The 27170-nt window shown below is 37.5% G+C and overlaps 1 protein-coding gene across 1 annotated transcript in view; it reads left to right on the forward strand.

Annotated features, from left to right (window-relative positions):
* SYNE1 (spectrin repeat containing nuclear envelope protein 1) overlaps positions 1-27170 on the forward strand; it is a 308461-nt gene that overhangs the window by 61980 nt on the left and 219311 nt on the right. The window contains exons 4-13 of the mRNA XM_075748397.1: positions 1162-1257; positions 3098-3181; positions 6564-6656; positions 8331-8509; positions 10521-10717; positions 10863-10972; positions 16045-16092; positions 21915-22022; positions 22816-22953; positions 24105-24269. Coding sequence (XP_075604512.1) covers positions 1162-1257; positions 3098-3181; positions 6564-6656; positions 8331-8509; positions 10521-10717; positions 10863-10972; positions 16045-16092; positions 21915-22022; positions 22816-22953; positions 24105-24269 — 1218 coding nt within the window. The remainder of the gene's footprint in view (positions 1-1161; positions 1258-3097; positions 3182-6563; positions 6657-8330; positions 8510-10520; positions 10718-10862; positions 10973-16044; positions 16093-21914; positions 22023-22815; positions 22954-24104; positions 24270-27170) is intronic.

Raw genomic sequence — 27170 nt, forward strand, 5'->3', positions numbered from 1 at the left:
ATTGAAATATTAGTTCATCCAAGCTGAACAATGAAGGCAGGATGTTTTGATTTTGGGAACTAGAAACCTTTGCGTTCTCCCAGTTTGTTATAGTGTTTTTACATTTTTCAAGAGCAGTGTTTCCTTTGTTAGGTTCATCTTTGCAAATCTATGTGTCTACAGAACAGAAGTAATAGAACAAGTTATTGTACAAGCATCTTTTTTTTCCAAAGTATACTGAAAGTAAATTATTAAAGTAATTTCAAGAAATTTGTAGTCTGATTGTCATTTTAGTGAATTAGCAAGTATGAATATTAGCATTACGTTAATTAGCAGGTATATGAATGCTCACAAGCTCATGGAAGCTAGAGGGTGTTTATTTTATTTATTTCAGCTGGACCAAGTTTAAAGTTTTTGTTCCTAAGAGACATTTTGTGATCATTAAAGTACTGACAAGCTGAGAGCCATAGTTCCACAAACTGGGATGAATTTAAGATGGAGTTTAATGATGAGACCTTGTTATTCAGAATTCCTAAAGCATCATCTGTTTACATATTTTTCAGTATTATCATTGTTGTGTTTGTGACTGTAAAGACATATGCTAAGCAATTTGTCTTAAGTAGAAGCTGACATAGTGCTAACAGCACTGGAAGCCTGCAAGGCCTGGAGGAGAGGAGAGAAAATTCAGCAACTCGGTGTAACAACTGTCAGCTGTGACAAAGTAGTAGCATTGCTCAACCAGCTCCACCGCTTTAGGGATCTTTCCTTCCTATAGCTCCTTGTATTGCTTAGACTGAGAGTGTGAAATTTCTGTGATGTACTTAACACTAGGCAAAAGATGCTGATGGACTGAAATGCGCCTGTAATAGTACATCCAAAAGTTGTGTGTATTTTACAGACTCATAGGCAGTCCTCGGTGTGTTTCTTTGCTTGTTTTAGGGAGCAGGTTTCACCATTGTGTCATTACCGGCAGGAAGCATCCAGTGTTACAGTCCTGCGCCAGAAATGTTAAATAGTTACACAATATGGTGGCAAAGCAATGGTTAAATGATACATCGATAATAAACATTATAAAACTTAAAGAAGGGTACCAACCACTCTTTGTGCTTCTGTGGAAAGGAAGTGAGGTAGGATGTAATGCTGGTGAGCCTTTATAACATCTGAAGTCTTCTCCCTTTTCAGCGCAATCCTCCCATGGTGGTGAATGATCTGTTTGAAGATATCAAAGATGGGGTGATGCTAATTGCCCTTTTGGAGGTTCTTTCAGGGCAGAAGCTGGTAAGAACTTCCTTCTGTCTGAATATACAAGATAGTTGCATAACTTCTCTAGGATATAATTTTATAGTATGTTTCTGTATTTGAATGCCGTTAAAACCCCTGACTGCTACATAGCAAGATAAGTTTATTTACAGAGTGGGCTATCTGGTTACAAAACAACAAAAAGAAAGATTATTACAGGCTGACATTCTTGATTTTTATGCATTTTCTATTAATCTTGTCTTAGTAATTCATAAAGTTGCTTATTTTTATTAGTCTTTGCAGTTAATCTGGGTGTTACTACTATGACACAAACAGGGTCTAAACTGCAAGCTATTTCTATACATCTTGAAGAAATTAAGACAGTCTTTTTTTGTTAAATTTATGACTTTCCCTCTGAAAAAAAAAAAACAAATAAACCCCTCAAATTTCACAGGATCTTATACTCATTTACCTTGGCAGCTGCTCTGCTAGTGTAAAGAACCTTAAATGATGCCAAATGGCTTTTTCACAGCCAACTTGTGTACAGAGGCCATGGTGTGTGCATGGCAAATGGGCTGCCTCTTGGGAGTCAGGCCGCTTCTGTGCACATGATGTGGGAGAAAAACGAACGGGTTTTAGGCCAAGGGCTCTCCCATTTTCCAATCCCGCTCGCAGATCGGGTGGCAGCATCCGAAGGAGCAGATCAACAGTCATTCGACTTGCTCTAGGGTTCAGAGGTTACCTGTTCCCTCACACGCAGGCAATTTGCAAGTGCCACGCTTTTACCTCTTTTTCATATTTCACCTCTGTTTTGATTGCAGGTGATACCCCAAATTAGTAATTCAGACTGCAAGAGTGATTTTACTGTAAGATGGGAAAAGTGTGTTTCTGCTCTGTTGAAAAGTACCTATTTCTGTTTCTGTTCCTCTAAGACAGAAAGTCTCCCTCTTGTGGCAAAACAGGAAAATAATTTTAATGACAGCCCCTGTTAAAATGAAATTCACTGGATTGTATCCTGCCGATATTATTTAGTGAATGACAAGAGATATTGCAGAATGAGAATAATTTCTGGTTAATTTAAAGTTTATGTATACCAGAATATGATATTCTGTAGTAACTGCAAGAGGAATTTCAGAATCTATAGTAGCGCTTTGTAAAATCCATTTGTAACTTTATGAACATGAATTTAAATGATAGTAGCTGTATATTTGCATTAGAAAATAAGTTTCAGTGGGGAATTTAATTCCACTGTAGAGTATTAGAAACCTAGGATATGTTCTTGATTTAATTCAAAGAATTCTGTATTTTTTTAGCCTACAAGTCTAAAGTTCAGCAAAATTTATTGTTCAATGAGGTTTTATGATAGGTGGGATTTTTATTGCCAATAAGTTATTAGACAGAATGGATAAAAATCCTCTAGGTAAAATGCCTTAACTGCAGACTGATTTCTAAAAATAACAACCACCTTGACTTCTCCTTTGCAGGCAAAAATATTTTACTGAAAGAATGTTCTCAAATATATATGTGTGTGTGTGTTTGTGTGTGTGTGTGTGTAAAAACAGGAGTAGTTTAATTTATATAAGAAAAATAGTTTTCTGATTTGATGAAGTTTATGGGCTGAAGCCAACAGCTTGCATCCTGAGGTTATTAAGACTTATATAACTTTTTTATAATAGAAGTATCACATTTATATTCTCTATATCTGTCAATCCTCCTTGTTAGTATATGCAAAGATACAATTTAACTGTTCCGAGGAATGTTTTTACATATAAATCAGACTACGGTATGTACATAGGCATTTATAATAAACTAGAACTTCATTTTTTGTAGCAAATTGGCATAAATCTAATAGGAGTTTACGCTGTTCTTTCTCTTTAAGCCTTGTGAGCAGGGACGTCAGCTGAAGAGAATTCACTGGGTTGCCAACATTGGCACAGCTCTGAAGTTTCTAGAAGGAAGACGGGTAGGTTTGGTAGCACTTAGTCCTGGTTTTTCTTGCTTTCTTTTTTTTTTCCCCCTTTCTTTTCTTAAATGTATGATTTGTATCCACCTACTTGTTCTTTTTCTCCAAAATTTGACCTATGTATGCAGTCCTCAGTTTCTATGCAGTGCCTAAAAGCTGCCGTAAAGTAAAAATGACAAGATTCAACGCTAATATGTAGCAATTTATAGGGTAAAACTTTTTAATTTTTTTTTTATTTAGAATCACCTTGGATGAGCTCCTTTTTTTTTTTTTTTTTTTTTTTTTAATGTGCTCTTCAGCTCGTCATATTCCCTACTTTCCAGTTGCTGTTCTCAGCAAAGAACAATGATCTTCAGTTCAGTAGAGGCATTAATTTGGAATTAAAAGAGTAGATTTATGGACTTCACTAGGTTGTACATGAAAAATTCTACTCCCTGGAAGTACAGACATGAAAATTTAGAACAGTGTGACCTCTTACTAGCTTGGTAGGACTTCAGACTAATTCCTGGATTGATTCTGGTAAAGTCAGTTATGTGGCCATTTTATAAATAAAATAAAATATTTTATAAATTTAACAAAGACAGAAAACCTAAAACTTCAATGTGATCTATGTATGAATATCAAATAAAATCTGCTTCTACCTTTTTCCCTGACTTTCTCTCTGTAATGATTGCGTCTGTTTTTAATTAGATTGCAGATATTTTGTTCTTCTAATTTCTGCATTTTAGTTCAATTTTTCTCAACACAGATGCAACACCTGATGAATTTTATGTCTACACAATGCTGTACACCAGGAGTTTCTGGGTTTTTGCATTCTTTCCCTCTCTTAAATGCTATGGCATCTTGACCTAGTATTTCTGTTACATAAGAAACAATCTTAACAGATGTCTGTAGAAGGAAATATATGAGAACTTTTTTTAATTGAGAAATGTACCACCTAGGCAAAGACAAATATATTCCCCAAGCAAAATTCAGCTTTAGCTCACAATTTCACTATTTTATGTAGGCTTAGATACAAAGAAAGCTGCTTTCTGGTGAGGCCTCTCTAACCTAAGACAAGGCTGGGGTGAAGAGCCAAACACCCATGCTTCCCCAGCGTGGCCGGTGACCTGAACTTTGAGTGACTCAGTTTAGATCCCAGAAATAATATAGCAGTGCAGCTAGATAACTGACCCTGCTGAAGATCAAGATGGATTGCCAGAAATGGAGCTCCGTGGTTTTGCTTCTGCTATCTTGAGTATTTTTGTCTGGACTTGTCTTAGTTATTTTTGTATGTAGTTTGTATCAATATGCCAGAATTTCTTCTAGAGGGAGTTGGAAATATGCAGTGTGTCAGGTAGATTGGTGTGCATTAGCGGGTGGTCTCCAGGTTGAATCCAGCCGGAAGGATGCATCTATCCAGTCTGTCACCCTTTTCTCCCAGAGGAGGTGGGGATGTTGTTCAGACAGTAAATGCCTCTTCAGCAGCTGAGTGCAGTCCCTGGTCTGTACTCAAAAGTGAACGGGGACGGGTGGCTGTACGCAGCAGTTTGGGGGCTGCAGACAGGGTCTCCTTCCTCCATGGGCTCCATTAAATAAAGTTTATTACACATTTAGTCAACCTCCTATTTTCACTGTCCAAACAGACTCTTGCAACTACTCCTGTTATACTGCAAAATATATACTCCAGCTGGCAATTAACAGATATCATTCTGAAACAAACTTTTTTTTTTTTTTGTAGTTCTGAAAAGTTTATTTTGTAGTTTTACATGCATTTTAATGGAGTATAAGATAAAGGTAACACAATAATTAGACTAGATAGGCTATGCATCTATGAACAGTAGCCTAATCAGAAGCTTTAGCTAAGTCCCTGTAAATCTTTTCATCTGTAATACATATAAGAAAAACCTCACTTTCTAGAAAAAGAAAAGTTTTTGTTGGAATTGGTCCAGCTGAGAGAATGAGACTCTTGGTATATTTTTGTTCAGGTAGATAAAAGAAATTTTTCCTTATTGTCTGGTAGAAAAGCAAACAATGTCAGTTTTCTCGAAGTTTTGTCAGATTCCTTGATGGAAAGGATTGGAAACATAACGTGTGGGGATTTCTCCTCTGCCTCTTCCAAAGCAGCCTGTGGAGATTTAATTCTGAAAAGAGCTTCACAGCCCTGAACAACGTTTTTTTGTTTGCTCTTGACAATATCTAGTGGGTTTCCAGCTGCTGATTCAGAGAACTGCAGTCTTTTCTCTGTTTTGGGGAGACAAATGAGGTCACCTAAAGTCATTCTCTGCTTTTTTTTAACATATTCTCCAAGGTTTTTCCATAACCTCTGTCCATGAACAAGCTTGCAGTGCATGAACACTTTAGAAGTTCTTCATATTTATATCATGATTGATGGCAGACTCTTACTTTTGCTGAGGAAATAAGTATTAACATATTTTCTAATTTTCCAGTGCTATCTGTTTTATTCAATTACTTTGAGCATTATCTACCTGTTGATTTCTTTATGATATACTCTTTACCCCCTCCTTTACTGCCTTTTCTCTTATGAGCTTATTTTAGGGGGATACTTTATTCAGACTATAGATTAGCATTTGGGAATTAAGAGTCATGGAATCTGTTCCCATTTCTGTTGAAAAACTTCATGTGACCTTGGACAATTCATTTTTTCCAACTCTTTTCTTATTTTAAAAGAACTATCATCAGATTTGTCTTGCAAGTGAGCCTTAATCAGTGGTGATAATATCCTTTACAATAAAAGGCTTTCTGCTGGAGAACTGTGGCATTCTTTTTCCCCTTACCTTTCTTTTATGCTTCTCCCCTCCCCCCCCCCCCCCCCCCCCCCCCCCGCCTTTTCCTTTTCTTGTTTATTCTTAAACTCATTTTTCTGCTTCCATTCCAAATCTATTAGGACTATAGCAAGAAAACCCTGCATAATTTAAAATCTGTTATGGAATGCTTAATTTGTTTTCCTTATATATCATGTTGTAAGATGTGCCAAAAATGTGGTTTCTTTGCATTATAAAATTAAATGAATGTATTTACCTAAATCATTTAAAACTTATGTTTGTATCATCTTTTTCCCTTTGCTTTTCATGCTAGTCCATATACAGAGGATCTCCGGTTTGTACAATGGTTCTATGTATTTTTTTATTGTTCTTTCTGCTTGAAATTAATTTTTTTTTTTCCTACAAATAATAACATGCAATGGTCTTAAAAATCTTTCATTACCTATAGCCATGCTTGTCTAAAAAGTGAAATTTCACCATTCAATGATTTTTTCAAATTAAGAAACTTGTTATTTGATTGCAAAATGCATTAAAATGTAAAAATTATTTGAGATGTGTTTCATAATTGTTATCATTCTTTGTGTGTGTTAATAACACATGTTTTCATTCCTATATAGATTAAGCTTGTCAACATAAACTCAACTGATATTGCTGATGGCAGGCCTTCTATTGTGCTTGGCTTGGTGTGGACAATAATCTTATATTTTCAGGTACTACATTTTGTTATACTTCAGTGTAGCTTGCTCAAATAATGGTTCAGATCATCATTTTATATGGACTGGTGTAGTTCCAGTCTTTCACCATAGCTAAGTCACTTTATAATTAGCCGAAGATCTGATCCTGAATAAAGCAACAGTTGATGGTAGGGGTGCTTCACATTGGGTAAAATTAGATACTTTGGAATAGATTGGTCTGGGCCTAGAATGGAGTTTTTTCATCACTGGAACCTATTCTTCCACTTTCTCTGAAGAATACAACAGAGCAAGAAGAGAAAAGAATAGAATTGTGGATTCTTGCTACAAGCACCATTAGCAACCTCAGTGGTGATTGTGCTGAATGTCTGATTCCTGTACACTTGATGTAGGACAGTAATTAGTTGCAAACAATACATGTAAATGTGCTGATTTCGCTGGGAGATGCAGATATTTGCAAGGACAAAATTTAGCTGTGAATGGTGTGGATTGAGAGAGGTTTGAATTTGTAGAGGAGAAATCATCTGCATTCTGTTGAAGTTAGGTGGGAGGGAAAAATGGTTTTCTAAATCCTGTCCATATGAGTTAACAAAATGAGTCACTGCTCAACAACTAAAAAAAATAACTGATTTTATTGCTCTTCTTCATGGAATTCTTTGGCTTTGGCTCTCTTGTAATGTAGCTTTTGTGTCTCAGGGATGCTGTTCTCCTAAGCACCAACCAGTGTGATGCCTCAATGGTTCAGGTCTCCTTCTCAGAAGAAAAGTTAGCCAGAATGATGTTAACATTTTTATTTTAATTTATAGCTCATTGAGATGAACGGGAAAAATTATACTCCTCAGAGTTACTGAGTTCTCTGCATCAGTTTTTCTTAGGTCATTTTTTGAGTTTTTCTTCAGTTGTCACAAGCAGGTACATCATTTTAACAGGAATGAAAGCAGAAACGCATGAGAGCTGTGGCTCCCATTGTGGCAGGCTCACTCTGTGATGTGACAAATCTTATTTTTTTAAGTAGATAGCATAGACAATCCTGCAATGTCCTCTGGATATAATTTTTTCATGTTAAAGAACCAAATTATTAGTCAGCCTAATGTTCTTAAAACAGTCAAGTTAATGATTTTCATTTGATGAAAGGCATGATGCAAATAACTCATACATCCTCAGCCCTCAGCAAGCACTACTGATGCACTTTGCCTGCAGTACATTCACTATTTTTTCACAAGGTACCTCTAAGCAAAACTGCGATTGAATTTGTGCCAAAAACAGTACAGTGGTAAATAAAGAACTATCCAGATGAGATCATTGAGGTCACTTCCATGCTTTAATTGAATGAACCTCCTCTGAAATTAGTGGATTATTTTATAATTTGAATTCAAGCTAAATGTAAGCCATCAGCTCCTATTTCAATGTCATAATAGATAACATGATACACTTGCATATTATTCTAGCTGTAGAGTGTCAAGAAAGTCAATTATTGCTAGATGTCTTGTACTTCTGAAATTAGGACCATCATCTCGGCAAATACATTAGCATTTTTGAAGCTACTTTAATGTATAGTTAAATAAAACACAGCATACTAATCACAGCTTCTGCCCGACTTTATTTTGTCAGCTGTATTAGGAAATTATTTAAGAAACTGGTGAGAATTAAGAAGATTATCTACAAACAGTCCACTAACATTTTTCCCCATAGATTGAAGAGCTTACCAGCAACCTCCCACAGCTGCAGTCCTTGTCTAGCAGCGCTTCTTCTGTGGAGAGTGTTGTCAGTTCAGAAACTGCGAGTCCTCCAAGCAAACGGAAGGTGGTAACCAAGGTCCAAGGAAGTGCCAGGAAGGCTCTGTTAAAATGGATACAGTACACAGCAGCAAAGTAAGTAACCTTCAAATGAACTCAATGTATATCTTAAGCGCAAACTTTTTTCTTCAGATTCTAAACTCGCTCGGTCAGGGATTGTCCTTTTGCTCTCTATTTGTTTAGCACATATGATCCCTGTGATCATATTTCTTTTCTCTTTAGCAGCTGAGGCTGCTAAATGTTACCATACAACAAGCAAGTAGTAAATGACGATTTGCATTAATTTTACAAGCAATCTTATTTTATAGTTTCTGAATGGGATTATCTTTGGCAGAATGAGGAACTGAAAGGGGAATTAGATGTCTGAATGACAATGTATTAGTCCTGCTGCCAAAACACTCAATGTGACAATGCAAGTCCCACACCGACTTCTCAGTGACAGAGCTTTTAGGAGCAGTAAATTCTGGCACTTGCTGTTGAAAGGCAGGTGATGAAAAACTACGAATATCCTTCTGCAGTTTTTTGATGCAAGGGACATACATATTACTACAAAAATTGCCCTGAATTTTCATTTCATTTCCATCCAAGTTATTTTGGAGTTATTTCTTGCTATCTCTTGTTAACTGGTATAATTATCCCACATTTGTTCTGCTTCCAGAAAGGCTTAGATCAAAGATACAATAGTAGTTTGATGGCTTCCACAATAAGAAAATAAAAATTAAAGATGTAAAAGAATAAAATGGATTTATTTGTTCAAATTAAGGAACGACTGCTATTTGAAAAGATCAATTATGCAAAATGTGGAGGGGAAATGGCCAGTTATGGAGTGGTGCCTCAGGAAAGAAATATAATTGTAAAGATACAGACTTTCTCCAGTCCCCCAATAAATAGAATACAGTAATTTATAGTGCAGTACAGTCTAATTTGACATTCTTCCTATTGCACTGTTGTCAGTAAGAGACAGGCAACTGAAAGTGGTCAGCTGCAATTTCCAGACATGTAAAGAAACAAAATACAAACAATCAAAGAGGTTCATAAATTAAATTGTCGACGTTATTTGGAAGAGAGGTGAAATGTGTTGAAAGAAGCCTAGAGGGAGGATGGTACACTTTGCCTAGCCCTGCTTCACACTGTAATTTGCAAGGGCTAGCTCATGAAAGTCAGTGAAAGGGTTGAATGGACTTTAATGTGATCAGGGAGCGTTGAATGGAGCCTTCATTCAGAGTTACTGTTGCTGTGAACCTCCTAATGGCAAGGCTACCTTAGTGTCCTAAGTGTGTATTCAAAGAAAGTTTGCATGCTCAGAGAAAGTAAAAAAATAGTCTTGCAGTCTGTGGACCACCATACCTTTCAGAATTACTTTCTAAAAAAAGCAGTCAGAAGTATGATTCAGTTCGGATTACTTTCTCATTGTATATTGCTATTTCTTGATCATTTGTGTTTATTTTTTAGTAGATGCGTAAGTGTTCTGGGTGTATGAAATTATAGTATCACTCATGTTTTTGGTAAGAATATAAAGAAATTTGTGTGTTACATTTTCACCTGAACAGCAGTGATGTCACTGGTCATGCTTTCATTTTAAAAGATAACAGATTAATGTAGACTTTCTTTTTTTTCCTTTTTTTTCTTTTTTTTTCTTTTTTTTTTTTTTTTTGGTATATGATACTGGTGTACCTAACTGAACTGCAGTAGTTATAATGGAGGGAAATATAAAGTTCTTTATAATGAGGGAGAGAATAGTGAATGAAGCTGCATACATCCACAGACTCTGTGTGTCGTACAAGAACCTTGAGAACCGTGGTTCACTTCATTTGTTTAAAATACCATTGGCTTATTGCTGCTAGGAAGCCCACTGGAGACAAATATAGTATGTATATGACAAAAGAAACTTGGATCTTCATAGGCAGAAATTAATTTATGCAGTGGATGGATGGAGCTGTCATCAACCTGATTAGCATTGCAGGAAGAAGTGGTTTAGGTTTAACGTGGGTAGCCACTGGGTGGAGCATCCAGTCTCCTCTATTTCATCTAGTCCTGATGTTGCTGCAAGTCACTCTTTTTTTTTTTTTTCTTTTGTATTCTTTAGGCAAGTTGGAATTGAAATCAAAGATTTTGGACAAAGTTGGAGGAGTGGTGTTGCATTCCATTCCGTTATTCATGCCATCCGCCCAGATTTAGTGGACATGGAGAAAGTGAGGGGAAGATCAAATAAAGAAAACCTGGAAGAAGCCTTCACACTTGCAGAAGCAGAACTGGGAATTCCAAGGCTCCTTGATCCAGAAGGTACCTAACGCACAGCTGAAAAAAGTTTGAACTACTTGCATGGGTTAAATAAATCACATGTGCTAATTCATAGCGTTTAGACATTTAAGCAGCATTTTGTGCCATTCAGCTAAAAATTAATTTACTGTGTTCTATACTTGTCTAGATGTGGATGTTGACAAGCCAGACGAAAAGTCTGTCATGACCTATGTAGCCCAGTTTTTGAAGTACTATCCTGATCGTCATCATACAGTGACTGATGTGCAGGAGAATGATGTAAGTTTGTCTTGTTTAACCGTACGAATCTGTTTATCATGAGAGGGGCTTTGTAAAAACATTTTATAGCTTTCTTCTAGTTTATTACGTTTCCTTTTGATGAGCTGTTCAAGTGAAAAGCAAGCTCAATATAAAACTGGGAAAGATTAGCTGAGAATTCAGGAACCAGTGTTGCAGATGTTTACTAGTAGATGAAGAACATAGAATGATGATCCTGCAGAGACTTTCCTATTTTCAGCAGTAGGCGCCAAAAACCACAAACAGTTATTGTAGATAGTAGCAAACCAATGGATCCTGAAGTTCCCTAAGAGTTTTTCAGGCATAACACCGATGAGATTGCAATGACTTGTTAGCTGAAGCAATGTGTCACTTCTGTTTCTATCACACTGGATTTCTGGATAAGAACAGGAATAGTCCATGACATTATTTAGGTGTATATATATAGTCTTCGGGCCTTTAGGCTCAGGAGACAGTTACAATTTTGACACAGGTTTCTTTTTATTGCACAGTGATTTTTGACTATTTGCTCTAAGGAATTGTTTTGAGTCATGTTTTTTTCTTGGTTTTTGTTTTGCGTATGCTCTAGTGCATTGGCTTTGCACTAGAATGGCTATACTCAGTGATGCCAAGTGATCATGACTCACTTCCTAATCCTGATCATTTGCTTTCTTCATGGCAAACACAGGAAATGCTGCTGAGACAATCTGCTCAGCCCCAACAAGAGAGAAAGAGGAAGCACTTTTTATCTGTGTTTCTTTGCATTCCCTGCAGAGCTATGGAAGAGCTTTGAAAGGAGTGAATTGCCTTCCTTGTGGCTATGTGTGGCTAAGGCACCTGTAGCTTTGCTGTCCGATTCCAGTGCTTGAGCACTGCAATTTTTCATTTTCCTTGCCGCAGCATTGGTGTGATACATGCATCCCGCTGAGCAAGGGGGCTGCTGAAGCCTCATGCTGTGGCCTGTGGCAGGCTAAGGCAGTTCTGTTGTCTCCATGCCATGGCACACAATGCAGTTTCTGCTGCCAACAGCCTCAGCCAGGTCTGCTGCCTGTGCTGGGGTTGGATTTTGAGGAACAGCCTCACCACCTTCTCCTGAGCTTTCTGTAGAGACGATGCAGGAGAATGTGAGACTCGGCCACTCCACGCTCTGCCTCTGGCTATACCCACAGAGACAATAGCACATAAACTGTGAAAGGAAACTACCGAGTTGCCTCCGGAGTTCCCAGTGATTTACTTGGAAGTGAAATAGCACAAATTCATCAGTTTGACATGCTTAGCTGAAGACCACTTCTTCCTAGATATCGCTAAGATATTCCAGGAGCAATCTAGGTGAATTTTGGTAGAACCCTGCATGTCACACTGCAGAAATCAGTAACTCCCAGGTTTTTAGAAGAAGGTAAGAGTTTGACATTGTACTAAATTTCTAATGTTATCATTCTTCATTTCTTGAGGAAGAACTATATTCCTTCTCAGACCCCTGATGACATGCCTGTCAGTTTGAGACCAACTCCACTTCTCCAGTGGAGAATAGCGATGGGGCCCTCAAATTTTTTCTCACACAAATTATGCTAATCCGCCTCTGGAGAAATTCTCATCTCTGTCAGGCACCTATGTCCATTCTACACCTCACTCCTTACTCCTGTCCACCATAACTTCCAATTCCCTTGCCTCTGGTCGTGGTACAAGATGATAACCGCATGGCATGTGATAGGTTGATGGGAAAGAGATCTGGAGGGTTCCAGGCCAGTAAGTAATGCACAAAAAGTCCAGGACCCCAAGTAGTCACAGGCCCTGAAGCAGTGAAATGCACAGAAAAAACCAGCACAATGCTTTCATCTGTTTGGGACTGAAGAGATATAAGCTCTCAAATGGCTAAACTTTTGGCACAGTTTCGTCTTTTATTACTATAAAATTTTGTAATTCTGTTATATATCAAGGAGAAGCTTATTTAGCACTTGGCTGCTTTACTTACAACGTTTCAGGGAGAATCTGTCAACAGATAATCAGATTTCTCATACTCAGAACTTGCATTTTTAAATATTTGATCTGTTCTCAAGAAAATCATAATGATAGTTTTTGCAGACTATGATATAGAAATTGCAACAAATGTTGGGACCTTAGTTTACACAGCTCTGGAGGGGAGGGGGAAGAAGACAGGAGTTAATGCAGTTGATTCTGTCAACTGCAGGATACCTAAATGAAACAAAATACCCAGATAATCCTTGGCAAAATAAGAGTGTCATTTATATTACATGATACTTATGGGGAGATTCTAGTGCTGAAAATCCAATAATCCAGTTAAAAAATATATAGACTTTAAGTACTGCATTCCGTATTTATAGAGTTTGAAGGGAAAATTAAAAAAAAAAAACAACCCTCAATCAAATGTTTTGTAATCAAATATCTTATGGAGGTTTTTTTTCATCAAATGCTTTCACATCTTTTAGCCCAAATTCTTAATTACATACGTGTTGGTGAAAATTAGGCAAAGGATCATTTATATCACCAGGTTAAGTAAGGCTATCACAATAGCACATCCAAATTGATAGTGTTGCCAGCAGCTCAAGGGAGGTTGCCAGCTGGAGGGGACACACTTGGAGCACTGTGTCCAGCTCTGAGCTCTTCAGTACAAGAGACCTGGACATGTTGGAGAGTCTAACAAAGGACCACAAGGATCATGAAGGGGCTGTAGCACCTCTTTGATGAGGAGAGGCTGAGAGAGCTGGGACTGTTCAGCCTGGAGAAGAGAAGGCTCGGGGCGGGGGGGGGGGGGGGGGTGTCTTATCAATGTGTATAAATACCTGCAGGGAGGGTGCAGAGAGGACAGAGCCAGGCTCTTCTCGGTGGTGCCCAGTCACAGCACAGAGGGGCACAAACTGGAAGACAGGATGTTCCCTCTGAACATCAGGAAATGTTTTTTCACTGTTAGGGTGACTGAGCACTGGGACAAGTTGGTTCCTCCATCCTTGGAGGTATTCAAAGTCAATCTGGACATGGTTTTGGACAACTGTCTCTAGATGCCCCTGCTTGCACAGGAGGTTTGGACCAGACGACCTCCAGAGGTCCCTTTCAACCTCAACCATTCTGTGATTCTGCAATTCTGTGATAATGTTTAAGAACATAGTTGATCTATTTAAGATTTTTTTTTTTTTTATCAAACAGCGACAGTAGGGGGTCTTCTTGCAATGTGAGAATACTCTTTTCTAAAGAAAAGAAAGGCGATTTAAAAAAATAGGAAAGTGGATTATTTTTACAAGAGCAAGAACTATTTTCTTCAGTACTTAAGGAAACATTCATGAACTTATCACTTTGCAAATTTAAAGGAAATTTTTTGTCATAGAAGTAACTGCTTGGAATCATAGTATGACAACTGACTTTCTTGACAACACAAGCCATTTAAGTGCCTATTTTAAAGCCCTTTCTGCACCCATGGTTATTCTAATATTGACCTTGCTAAATTAATTGACTGGAAAAAATGTAAATAAGAGAATACTTTTTTTATCAGTGGACAGAGTTGGCAGTGAATCAGATATGAGATATTTGTGTGACTGTATTATCCATTTAGATTGAAAATTCATTTATTCTTCTTTAAGAAGTGTTGTGCACAGGTTCTGTTCTAGGTATACAAACGTATAAAAGATCATACCAAACATTAAGATCAGTTCCTTTTAAAATAGCCCTTTTGTGTTTTGTGGAAACCACATCAGTGAATTGGATGCCATTTTGATCACCAGAGCTAACAGTGCCAGCTAGAACACGACCTATTGCCTCTTTCTTCCCTTTTGCTGACCTGGAGTACCCATGTCCACCATAAAGCTTTCCTTAGGAATTTTGCTTTATTTGGTTAGTTTATTTAAGACAGAATTCATCCATCTTTAAGAATCTAAAAGCTAGGTGCTTACACTCCCTGTAATCAGCGAGAGATTGACACTTTTCCAGATGGCATCTTTCTTAAGATGGTGTCCTAAATAAACTGTCTTCTGAAAGTTTGTGTTGCATAGTATTTCAACAGAGTTAAAACTGCCTCAAATGAATCCTGCCCTTAGGTAATGATCGACAAAATGTTGTTGGCAGTTGGTTAAAAAGAAATCCAGACATGCTTTATATTTTTATGACTGGTATAATGCCCCTATTCTTAGCCTCTCTGTCTTCCCCCTAAAGTCTAGTATAAGGAAATATGTGTCACAGAATAGAAGAATCCAGCTACCTGGGAGAGATAACCTTGCAAGACTCTTATCCCTTAAACTCCTGGGGTACTCTTAATTTCTTATTTTCCAAAATTAAGCACCGTTAGGGTGTATTCCATCTGACATGTATTGAGTGCCTGCTGTAGAATGGGGTGAGCTGGGCAGTAGATGCTGGATGCAACTGTTTTGGTTTTTTTCTATCTGTCCAAAAGAACTGAAAGAGTGACTATCTATCTCAGTTGCAGATGCCTACATTTAGTTAGAGGAATCCTACTTCAGAGTGCAGTCTGTCTGGGTGGATTTTGATGGTCTGGGGGGGAAGATTTCTAATCCTCTCTCCCTGCCCTCTAGCCAACTCAGCTGCCACTGTGTTTCCTCAAGATGTGCTGTCCACACAAATTCCTGTTCATCTTCCCTCCTGATTAAATGCTTAGTTTATAAGGAATTTGCAGTGGAAGAAGTGGAGTAATGACGGAAGCTTATCCCTTATTTGTGGTCAGAGGGAACAGCTATTTGCATGTGCATTTCCAGAATTAAAAGGGATCTAGTATCTCATGCATGAACCAGCCATGCACATATGTGAACTTGTGTGGTCAACACATTTCAAAGAATCACAGTTACTCTAAGGTAAGTAACTGTTTTTCCAGATAAAATGAATCATGTAGTGACTAGTAATCTGGAAATCAGATCTAATATGAAAACTACTTCACTAGGTATGATACAGACAAAAGAACTTGATAGTGTTTTAAGTACATCTTGTATTCTTACACATGTGGCTCTTTTATTGTTCTCTCTGGACTTTCTGCCTGCTTTGCTTTATTTTATTTGCTTCTTTTTTTTTTTTTTTTTTTCCTTCTTCTTGTTTTCCCATTTGTTTCATATCACTAGGAACTTCAAGCAATCCCAACTTTTGTCATTTCTTTTATGAAATTTAAGGTAAGGGTAATACGCTCCAGAATAATTGCTTGAATCGGACCTTTCATGCTTGTTATCTGTTTTTATCTTGTTTTACTTAAGATTTTGGGTGGGTTTATGTACATTGGTTTGCTAGCCTTACGTTAATCTTTCCCAAAAAGGAAATAGCTAAACATAATGACTCTAAGTCTACCTTCTTACCTGAGCTGATCCTAACAGCCTAATGCTTAATTTTGCAAATAATTTCACAGAAATATTATAGAAAAGCAAGTCAACTTTCCTATAATAAATCTCAAACCATGCTTTGGATTTTCTTAAGTATAAATATAAACATGGAAAAAATAGATTACAGATTGATGTTTCTACTCATCTTATTTTAGATGGATATTTTTGTATGTCTAGGTTTATAGAGTAGATGCTAGATTGTACATATGATTATGTAAATGATGCATGTGAACTGTGGGTTGGAAGAAGAGAGCATTCATGTGTTATTGCATGATATGGACGGCTCCTTTTTTCACATAAACTATGATGTTTTTTAAAAATATACTTTTTTCATCATCTTGGACAATTAGATACTTATAATTGTCTAGTCTTAACTGAGAGAAGTTCAGAAATCTAACCGAGTATTTGAACATTCAGAGGTGAAACTGGAAGACTGCAGAAGTGAAAATATTATAAAAAATATAACAAGTGTGACTGCAGTCAGTCAATAGTGTTCATAGTTTGACATGATCCAGTTAATTACCTTGGCTCCACACATTTTTGTGTGGGGGTTGGGTTTTTTTAAATATATAAACCATAGGTTATTTTCAAGTCAGTATGATCAAGGGTCCATCTCATGTATATCTATCTAGTGATAAGAGTTGAAGATTAATACTGATAGAATTATTCCCATTTTCGCAACACATTCAAGCAAGTTTGGGCAGCTTTAATGGGACCTTGTTGTACATTCTTAGCTTTACACAGTCCCAGTGCATTGCTGCTTAAGCTAGTGAAGATTTGAAGTGGTAAAATCTCTCAATTTCTTTATCTTGCTATAAATAACCACAGAGGAAGTACTCTCCTTCAAAGTATTTCTGATGTAAAGTCTTTCTCCTCTTATGCTCTGATGAGCAAGTAATTCAGAAGATAATCCTGTCACCTCCAACATCTTTATGCCAACAAAGTTCCCCAATGTAAGAAGAATTTCCTGAGCCGCAACTATAAAAATAACTTCCTGAGCTCTTCCAGTGATTTACTGTGTACTTTTACAGATGGGCATTAACAGCTCATCCCTGAAGCTGATGCTTGGCTCAGCGTTCACCTTGCATCTGTGATACTGTTGTCAGTGAACGTGTTTCAGTTGCACATGTACACATATACATCCAGTAAGACATATATATATATATATAAGCCAGACTTTTCAAAAGGAATAGCATAATTAATTGAATTAGTGTATCAACATTTTTAAAGGGACTTGATTTTCTCAGCACATAGGCAATACAATAGTTCAACATCCCTGAAAAACAGGTGTCAATTTTTTTACGTTTAAAAGTCCATACTTGCAAATTCTATTCTGCCTGTGCCTGAGAATTTGAACAGGTCGCCTGGTATATAATTGCATATTAGAGAACGCAACAAAGTACTCCTTTTTCCAGTCCATAATTAAATTTCTCATGAAACACAGATGTGTATTTTTAGCTTTTCAAACATCAAAGTATTCTGTATTATGTAATTTTCAAATTAACTCTGGCATATCAGTTAATGAAGTAATGTTTTGACTTTTAGTCTGGGCTCAAAACTTTCTTTGTAAATTTAAATTGTACCACCTCATATTGGAACTCATAAACACTTTTCTCTAATTACCTTCGTTGATATTCTTTGGCAGTTGAGTGCTCCAGTGCTGTTCATCTCTGCAAATCAGTGAATATTCATAGAATGGTGTCAGGATAAATACTTTAAAATACTCTTTGGAAGTAGAATGCAGAAAATAAGTCATAGATTGAAATAAATGGGATCAGAGATCAATAGCCCTCATAGTGGGGGAAAGCAAAAATAGTTATAATTATCCTAGATAACTTTTTTTGATGGTTTATGCATTTTTGATCTGTATGCTACTTCAGATGTGCAGGCTTTAAATAATAGTTTATATATGTCTACGAATATGCTTTTGATATTTTTTAACTAAGAGTAAGAACCACTAGGCACTAATGAAAGTCTTGTTTTAAGAATGCTAGCTCATTAAACCTGGGGGGTGTTGGTGACAGGTGCCTTGGTGTCTAAGAAAGTGAATCTTTTATGTCAGTTACCCAAACTGAGGCTTTAAAATGTTTTGTATCAACTGAGGATCACAGAACCCAGTTTGCAGGTGATAAGTGATGCGCTAAACTGGAAACCTGTGAAATGTATGAATAAATAAATAAAATGCCCTTGACGCATTGTTGCACAATGCCTTTAACAGCATTCGGTTAGGCACTTACTGACCTACATCTTCTGCAATTAAACAAAGTAAACAAATAATTGTCTAACTAAATAGGAAAAAAAAAAAAATCACAGAAGACTCAATGCCACCTGTTAACTCTGTCTTTTCACTTAATGTCAGAGAAATGGTAGGTGATTTGAGAGGTGTGGCTTTTCCTGTATTCTTTATCTTCAGGTACCATAGAGGTGTTCTTGATCCTGGTGATATTCTATCTGAAAAAGATTTGGTCAGACCCAGTTTTAGCCATTATTGAATTTCTTAGCTATGTTGACAGTAATCTTGCAAAATACCTATTTTTTTCTCACATTGCTCTATGAACAGTTGCAGCCACACAGATGGTGGTCTTGCAAAGACTTATCTTAAGGAGGTGCTTCTCAACAATGAGAATGGGAGCCATAGAGGAATAAAAGCCAATGTTTTGCAAAACTGAATTTATAGCGTGAACTAAAAGTAGTATACACAATGTTGTGACACACATTCTCTTCCTGACTTCAAGAATATCGTACTTAAAGTTTTGGTTAGTTGGATTTTTGCAATACATTAAGATGCATAGTTTAGTATTGCCTTTATGGACCCGACAGCTAAATATTAAGAGAGATCTCAATAGTCTTGCTAAAGTTATTTCTAAGGAATGGAGTGCATTTAATACCAAATTTCTTTTTTGATGGCTGAATGAGTTAAGAATTCTTTCTTCTTATATTCTTCTGCTCACAGGGGTGTAGTCCTGGCTTTGCTGTTTATCCCAAAGAATCTCGATGTTGTTTTTCCACACACAGAGCCATCTATCAGACCAGAAGAGTAGGAATTGTATTCTCCTTCTCTAGATTTGAATGATTTGAGAAGTTGGAAGCACTAGGAGTTTTTGCTTCTGGGGACACTATGTGCAGTCAAGGAAATCCCAGCATTACAAATAGCTGGAGCAGGGAAATGTCATGTGTGTCCTATACTGTTTCTAAGGTAGCAGCTTTTGGTGAGTGTCAGAAGACAGGAGTGTGGGCTATAGTGAACTTTGTCCCAGCACAGCTGCTCTAATATCGTGTTAACCTCACTGCAGCTACCCAGCTAAGACTTCACCTAGTGAGTTAACAGATATAATACATGTGATATTTGCACAATCTGTTGTGCAAATTCATAGACTCATAGAATGGTTTGGGTTGGAAGGGACCTTAAAGATCCTCTAGTTCCAACCCCCCTGCCATGGGCAGGGACACCCTCCACTAGACCACGTTGCCCAAAGGCTCATCCAACCTGGTCTTAAACACTTCCAGGGATGGGGCATCCACAACCTCTCTGGGCAACCTGTTCCAGTGCCTCACCACCCTCACAGTGAAGAATTTCTTTCTAACATCTAATCTAAATCGACCCTCCTTCAGCTTGAACCCATTACCCCTTGTCCTGTCACTACACTCCCTCATGAACAGTCCCTCTCCAGCTTTCCTGCAGGCCCCTTCAGATACTGATAAGCTGCAGTTAGATCTCCCCAGAGTCGCCTTTTCTCCAGGCTGAACAATCCCAACTCTCTCAGCCTGTCCTCATAGGAGAGGTGCTCCATCCCTCTGATCAGCTTCGTGGCCCTCCTCTGGACTTGCTCCAACAGGTCCATGTCCTTCTTATATTGGGCACCCCAGAGCTGAACACTGTACTCCAGGTGAGGTCTCACCAGAGCAGAGTTGAGGGGCAGGATCACCTCCTTCGACCTGCTGGTCACACCTCTTTTGATGCAGCCCAGGACACGGTTGGCTTTCTGGGCTGCGAGCACACACTGCCGGCTCATGTTGAGCTTCTCATCAATCAACAATCCCAAGTTCTTCTCCTCGGGGCTGCTTTCAATCCATTCCTCACCCAGCCAATAGTCATGCTTGGGATTGTCCCAACCCACGTGCAGGACCTTGCACTTGGCCTTGTTGAACTTCATGCGGTTCGCACGGGCCCACCTCTCCAGCCTGTCAAGGTCCCTCTGGATGGCATCCCTTCCCTCCAGCGTGTCGACTGCACCACACAGCTTGGTGTCGTTGGCAAACTTGCTGAGGGTGCACTTGATCCCACTGTCCATGTCGCCGACAAAGATTCTGTCCAACCAACTACCACTGTTTTGAGAAGAGGATCAGTAAGAGGATTAGTAGAAATACATCAAAGAAGTGTTTCTTTCCTGTCTGAGGATCCTGCCCTCTCCTCAACTGAAATGAAGCAATAGCTCTATGCTTTTAAAATTATTACTGGAAGTTATATTTTACGTATTTGAGGCAGCTTTCAAAGAAAGGAACCATAATTGGCTCCTTTCCCAGGTTAGAATCTTTTCTTAAAAGGAAGTACGTTGTTTCTTAAATACAGTCAGTGGCTATTCTTTCTTATCACACGGTCCAGTTTTTCTTCTCTCATGTAATGCTTGAAACTTAATCACTCATTTTAGGTGTGGTGTTGCATCTCTTCACTGTGATAGATTTGTTTCTGACAAATTTTACAATTATATGGCTTCTATGGTTTCAAAGACTAGCTTCTGATTAACATATGGTTCAGTGGTTGGGTATCTGAGGCAGACACTTTATTAGCCTGCTTACACAGTGCACAAAAAAACTTACTGTTGCTGCTAACCTTCTCCTATAACATGCTCATAGACCTGAGATTTCCTGTTAGTATTTTTCTATTCACTGCCAGGTCACTGATTTCTGCAGAGAACTTTGCAGCCTTCCAAAGCACCAGTGCCATGACAGACTGAAGTGTTAAAGCAAAACTGTAAAACAAATATGCTGTTCTTCAAAGTCATAAAAATGGCATAGAAGGAAAAGAAACTGAATAAATAGGGTTTTCTTTCTTTATTTTCATTTTCCATGTTAAAACATTCTCTATCAAAATATTTGCTGACTTCTGAACTTGGAGCTTGATGTCAAGGATTGCCCTGAAGTCACTCAGAAAATAACTTTTTTTTTTTCTTTTCAGCAATAGCAGACCAGATAATAAAATGGTGACAAACGATGACAAAATCAGCCTGTCTCAGCTCAATTAAGTTTTATTGAAAATTGACTCTGCAAATATGCGGAGGACTAAAATTAACTGGTGAGGTATATTTAAAGGACTTTGTGTTAATTTAGCATCAGATGAGAACTGCAAGTAGTATCTCTGGCACTACAAAGTCCCATATTGTTGTGATTTCACCACTGTAAGAGTCAGGTCTAGATGCCGAATTCTCCTCGTATAGTCAGGAAGTGCTTTTCAGTTAGACCATCTGAAGATAAGTGATGAGAGTATTGGGCCCAGATATTCCATCAGCTTCCACTACAACTAATGACCTTGCTAGAGAGATGTTAATTTCTGGACTGTACCTGACATCTCTACTAATACTGCAATGGGGTTTTTTGTGTGTGATTGTACTGAATCATAGAAGGAAGACAGACTGGTGCTGAGAGACCTAAAAGTGTGGGCAGAACAATTTGAAAGAGACTTAGCCCGAGCACAGGTGGCAGAAACAAGCTTACAGGAGAAATACCAGGTAAGTAGTAGAGAAAATTTTGTACGATAAGACATTATTGTCATCGTTATGTGTAACGTGTACTGCAGTAGTTTATGCAATCTGTATATATGCAAGTGAATATACTGTAGTTTAAAGAAATAAGGACACAAACTGTCTTGCCTTTTATCGGTGGCAGAATTATAAAGTCAGCTCCAGCTTTGCCATGTAGAACAGTGCACAGATGGTTTGCCTAACACAGAGCTTTTTCTAGCAGTGTGAAGAAGGACTGTCCCAGTTAGAAGTGAGCATGTGTCTGTGCAGTCCTTCCAGATCCTGCGTGATATAGCTCAGATAGGAGGTATGACTGAAGGCTGGGTGAGGTGACAGGTGGAGAGGACAGGGCTTAGAGCTTCATTTTTCACCCCTTTCAGAGAGGTTAATGTCTAAATCGGCAATATAAATTTTGGCCCAAATTTTCTCCTGAAGCTTGGCTGTTCTCTAAAAGTAGTCACTGTCTGCCCCAGGTAGCATTTAATCCATTTGATAGTTTAGCTGATCAATTATTATTTCTTTTCATATAGGGTTCAGGCATCTGATAACTGAAGGGAAATACAAAAGTCCTACCTATGTCTCCCTAGAGGATTCCACAGTCTGTTAAAGCCTTTCATAAAATGCATTTCAGTGTAAATATACAAGTTTACTGCTGCTCTCTTTAGGAAGGATTAGGACTTCTATCAGTACAAAATTGTTGTAGGTTGTAGTACTCCATAAATGTCTAAGAATTTCATTCTCTGACTCTGTACTACATTGATTTGATTTTCTCTTTCTGCAGTCATTTAAGCATTTCAGAGTACAATATGAGGTAAAAAGGAAACAGATTGAACTTGCAACCCAGTCATTAAGGAAAGATGGTAAATTATCACTTGATCAAGCTATGGTGAAGCAAGCATGGGACAGAGTTTCTTCCAGGGTAAGTTGAAAATTATTATTCTATATATTTTTTATTAAATGAAGGATGAGAATTTAAAATCATTTAGACTCCTATTTACTATTGATTTTATTAGGCATTAGAAACCTAAAAATGGACCAGATTTCTAGCCCTGTTTATTTTGTTTTGAGAACATTTACTGCACTATCTTCTTTAATATTGCTAAAATACAGAATATGAACTTTAAGAAAAGGACTATACTTTGAGGTTTCCCTTTATTTGAAAGTGTGTTAACAGTGCTTAGCCAAGTTCAAAAAATTGTTGATAAAAATAAAAACATGCACAATGCCCCTTCGAAATGCATTTTTTTAATGTAAATTGCTAGTTATCTGAGAAATTCTAATATAACATTTTTTAATATAACTAAAAAAAGTTTCTGTGTAATACTGAATACTTTATCTATAAATGAGGCTTTAATGCTATTTTTGACCTGGTAGCAATAGTAATAAATTAATATTAGTATTTGTAATCGTAATTTTTTAATAATTAAATGAAAAATCCTAAGCTAGTTATATTTTTTGTCCCAAATAAGAAGTTATTAAATCATTATTACTCAGTATATATTCATGGATTTTTTAAAATGTCATCTATTTAACAGAGGATCTGTTTAAAAATATTCTGGAGTTTTGACATAACTTTCATTATTTGTCATTCCTGTAACAGGGATTGCCAATAAGACATGGTATTTTACTGCTATGTTCTCAGTGCCACAGTCCTTTGAGACTCATAGAAAATATGTTCAAAATAGAGATAGAAAGATTTTATGCAAGAGCGTGAAATAAACTACATTGGGTGGAAGGTGGTCTCACCTGCCTTCCTGTGCTTATTAACTGATGAAATTCCAGATCTTTAGCTCGTCAGTTGTTCCAGTTTATATGTGGTCAGTTCTGTAACTCAGTTACCATTCTGGAAGGCAAATAGATGCATCAACGAATCCTTACAGAGATTTTGTTGCCTGTGAGAATGCTATAATTTCAGAACTAATGTGAAGTAATATACCTAGGTTTGCGTCTCAAACATACTCTGTTATGTGGGGCTTTGCTCTTACAGCATAAAGTCTGATTTTTCTCAAGATACTTGTTTGCATAATTAAGCAAGGAAGGAAGTTAAACCCTTTTACTTTTATTTCCTAGCTACTTGATTGGCACATACACCTTGATAAATCTCTTCCTGCACCTTTGGGTACCATAGGTGCTTGGCTCTATAGAGCAGAGGCTGCTCTGAGGGAAGAAGTAGCTATTCAGCAAGCTCATGAGGAAACAGCGAATACAATACACCGGAAGCTTGAGCAACATAAGGTAGATCTACATGCATTCATCTGTGCGTTATGTTGTATCATTTCCGAAGATGTAAATGACCCATACTATACAAAGAAAGATTATTATTTCTCGTTTCTGTGTGTGGTGCCATCTTGATGGTAGCTAAAGCTAGGTGTCTTTTAGTGATGACTTGAACTGTGTTATCTGTGTATTTTACAAGCAATATTCAAAATTGTGTTTGAATGTTCCTGCTTCTTCTATCTGAAAGATATCAGGCATTAACATTTTAATCGTTCCCCTATTCTAGGATTTATGTTGGATAAAATTCCATTGGGAGCTCATAAGTTGGGTACATTGTGCAACCGATATGAACTGATCAGGTGAAACAGGAGAAAGGGAGCAAACGTACTAAGTGCGCTAATAGTCAGTGCAGGTGATGTGCACTGGGGAAAAACACAGAATGAAGTGAATTTTCATAGTGTTGTGATGACAAATAGCATGAGAAGTCCCCTCTGCCGTGGTAAACACAAAACTTTGCCGGATGAATTTAAATACCTTTGCCATTACTCTTTACTGAGCCCAAGTTCTCATTTAAAATCAAAACTGTGAGGTTTGTCTGTGCATTTATGTAATATATATGAGAAAAATGCAGAAAGAAATTGTTGGTGAGATGATAAAAGAAACTGAACCAGTAAATATGATAGAGAAAGGAAAAAGATGGTTTAGAGAAAGGCTGTGGCAGTAAGGCTGTATTTTATATTGGTTTTTTTTTTTCTCTATTGCTAGTATTTTAAAACTTGATTGTAGCTTTGTTATTTTCTTGTGGTTTGGATATGGGTGGGTTTTTTTAATAAAAAGTAATGCCATATAATGAAAAGCTGATAAGTTTCATGGTCATCTTGGAACAGCTGTGACTGACGATGATAGTTTATCTGGAAGATCAGCTGGGTCTTCTGATTACTCTTTATTAGGACAGTGACAACTCTTCTAACAAGTGGAGGCTAATAAAATTTTATCAAAACAATATTAAAATCTATGGGGAAGACAGCATTTTCTTTCAAGGTCTAGTCTCTTGTAATGCTAAATTTCATTAGCTTTCTTGTTAACATCAAATGTTTCAAGATTCAAAAGATTTGACATTTGTTTAAAAAAAGCAAGTCAAACACTTTCTTGTTCTTATAAAGTGAGCACTACAGACCTCGTTTTGATACATTCATAAGAAACACAAAAGACTGTGTCCCAAACTCTGTTTTCTTTGCATCAGAAATGCTGTGGTGAGGGATTTCTATGCCAACAAATAAACTTTGATTTAGGTTAATCTGTGCCAGGGGAGTTTTCCCATGGGATTGGGATGGGGAAAGCTTCAAGAGAAGCATGTGTAATTATATCTGTTCCTGGAGCTTGTTTTGTCGCTCAGATTTGCATTGACGAGTCCTAATGTGCTATAGGATAGTGCCAGAAATGCATTAGTGGGGGGTTTTTGAGTCCTTGTTTCCTAGGAAGTTGCTGGGATTTGTTTGTTATGGTTTTGCTCAGATAACATCATCACTTTCTCTATATCTTTGTCTCATCTGACAATGGGTTATTTTAGTGAACTTTATAGCTTATGGCCATTTTCAAGCCAGTACAAACCACACCAGCTTATTTGGAGAAACCTTCATGGAATCAGGCAAGGACTTAAGTTTATTTTAATATAAATTGAATATTGCCACCAAGATCTAGAAATTAAGGACAACGTCTGTGCTTGTTGAAGGTTATTTTGCAGAGCAGGATTTCACTTTATGAGACACTATATAAAAGTTTTCATGGGTGTCCAGTTGATGTTGGATGAAACTACTGGGTTTTATTTTAACTTGCCAGTGCATGTTAGGGGCATCCCTTTTTCATCTGGCAAGATCTCAGATGCAGCTAGCTGAGATACTTGTTCCAAGTCTTTTATGTGAGAGCATGTTAGTCACAGAATACCCTCAGTGGAGTTTTTGCCATAGTAAAATCAGTGCATCACTTGCATCTGAGAAAGCCTAGCTCATTTCTCTTCACAACAAGGTGTTGGCTGAAGTGCCAATGCAAATATAGGTGGGTTGATGGGGATGGTGGGATCATTCGGTGAGCTGAGCCAGTGAATTACCATTCATTTCTGCTGTGCAAGTACTGGGCGTTGACTGGGGAGAAACCCTTCTTCAGCACATAGGAATAAATCGGCGTCTGTGATCAGTACACAAGCCTGCATTTTGTCCACCCAGGTGAGAAAGGAGGACCCTTGTATTATTGCTTTTGCTAATAGGCTTCTGACCACTTTGTGCCAGGACCTGTCTGTATGCGGTAAAATACCCACTGTTCTGTGTCCTCTCAGCCGCCAGGGACTTGATGTGTTATTGTTATGGTATCTCTTCAAAGACTACTGCCAGTCATTCATTTTAATATGTAATCTCCAGGAAGCCGTTTGGAGCGGTGTTGCTTAGTTACAGTTGAAATATGCTCTGCTGTAAGGTTTTTGCTGGTAGAATTCTTATCACAGGAACACAAGTCGGGTACCACATTCTGCATTCATTTGTGTAATATAGAGAGAATGATCCTGAAATCTTTTGATGTCGAGAGAGTGAAAAGTTCGCTAAATATTGAATATGTACTTAAATAAGGAGCTATGGATCTTCTGCCTATATATAGAAGAGTAGATTAGTTGCTGAAAAAATGAATCTATGCTATACATAAAGGTTAGTATCTGTTATAAAGATGTAAAGAGTAAATTTAGTAAGATTATGCTGTTGTGATGTTAGAGTATTCACAGACTGCATTTCAGGGATTATTTAATACAGTTAAAAGTTCTTGTTTTGTTTAACCTTTGCAGTGTATCCTCTGTTTTAAAATCTTCCATAATTGTTAGACACAGCTTTAGCAGAGCATCTTATAAGGGGCTTCCCTATGTAAATGTTCGAGTTG

Source organism: Balearica regulorum, chromosome 3, assembly GCF_011004875.1.
Source record: "Balearica regulorum gibbericeps isolate bBalReg1 chromosome 3, bBalReg1.pri, whole genome shotgun sequence".
Classification (NCBI taxonomy): domain Eukaryota; kingdom Metazoa; phylum Chordata; class Aves; order Gruiformes; family Gruidae; genus Balearica; species Balearica regulorum.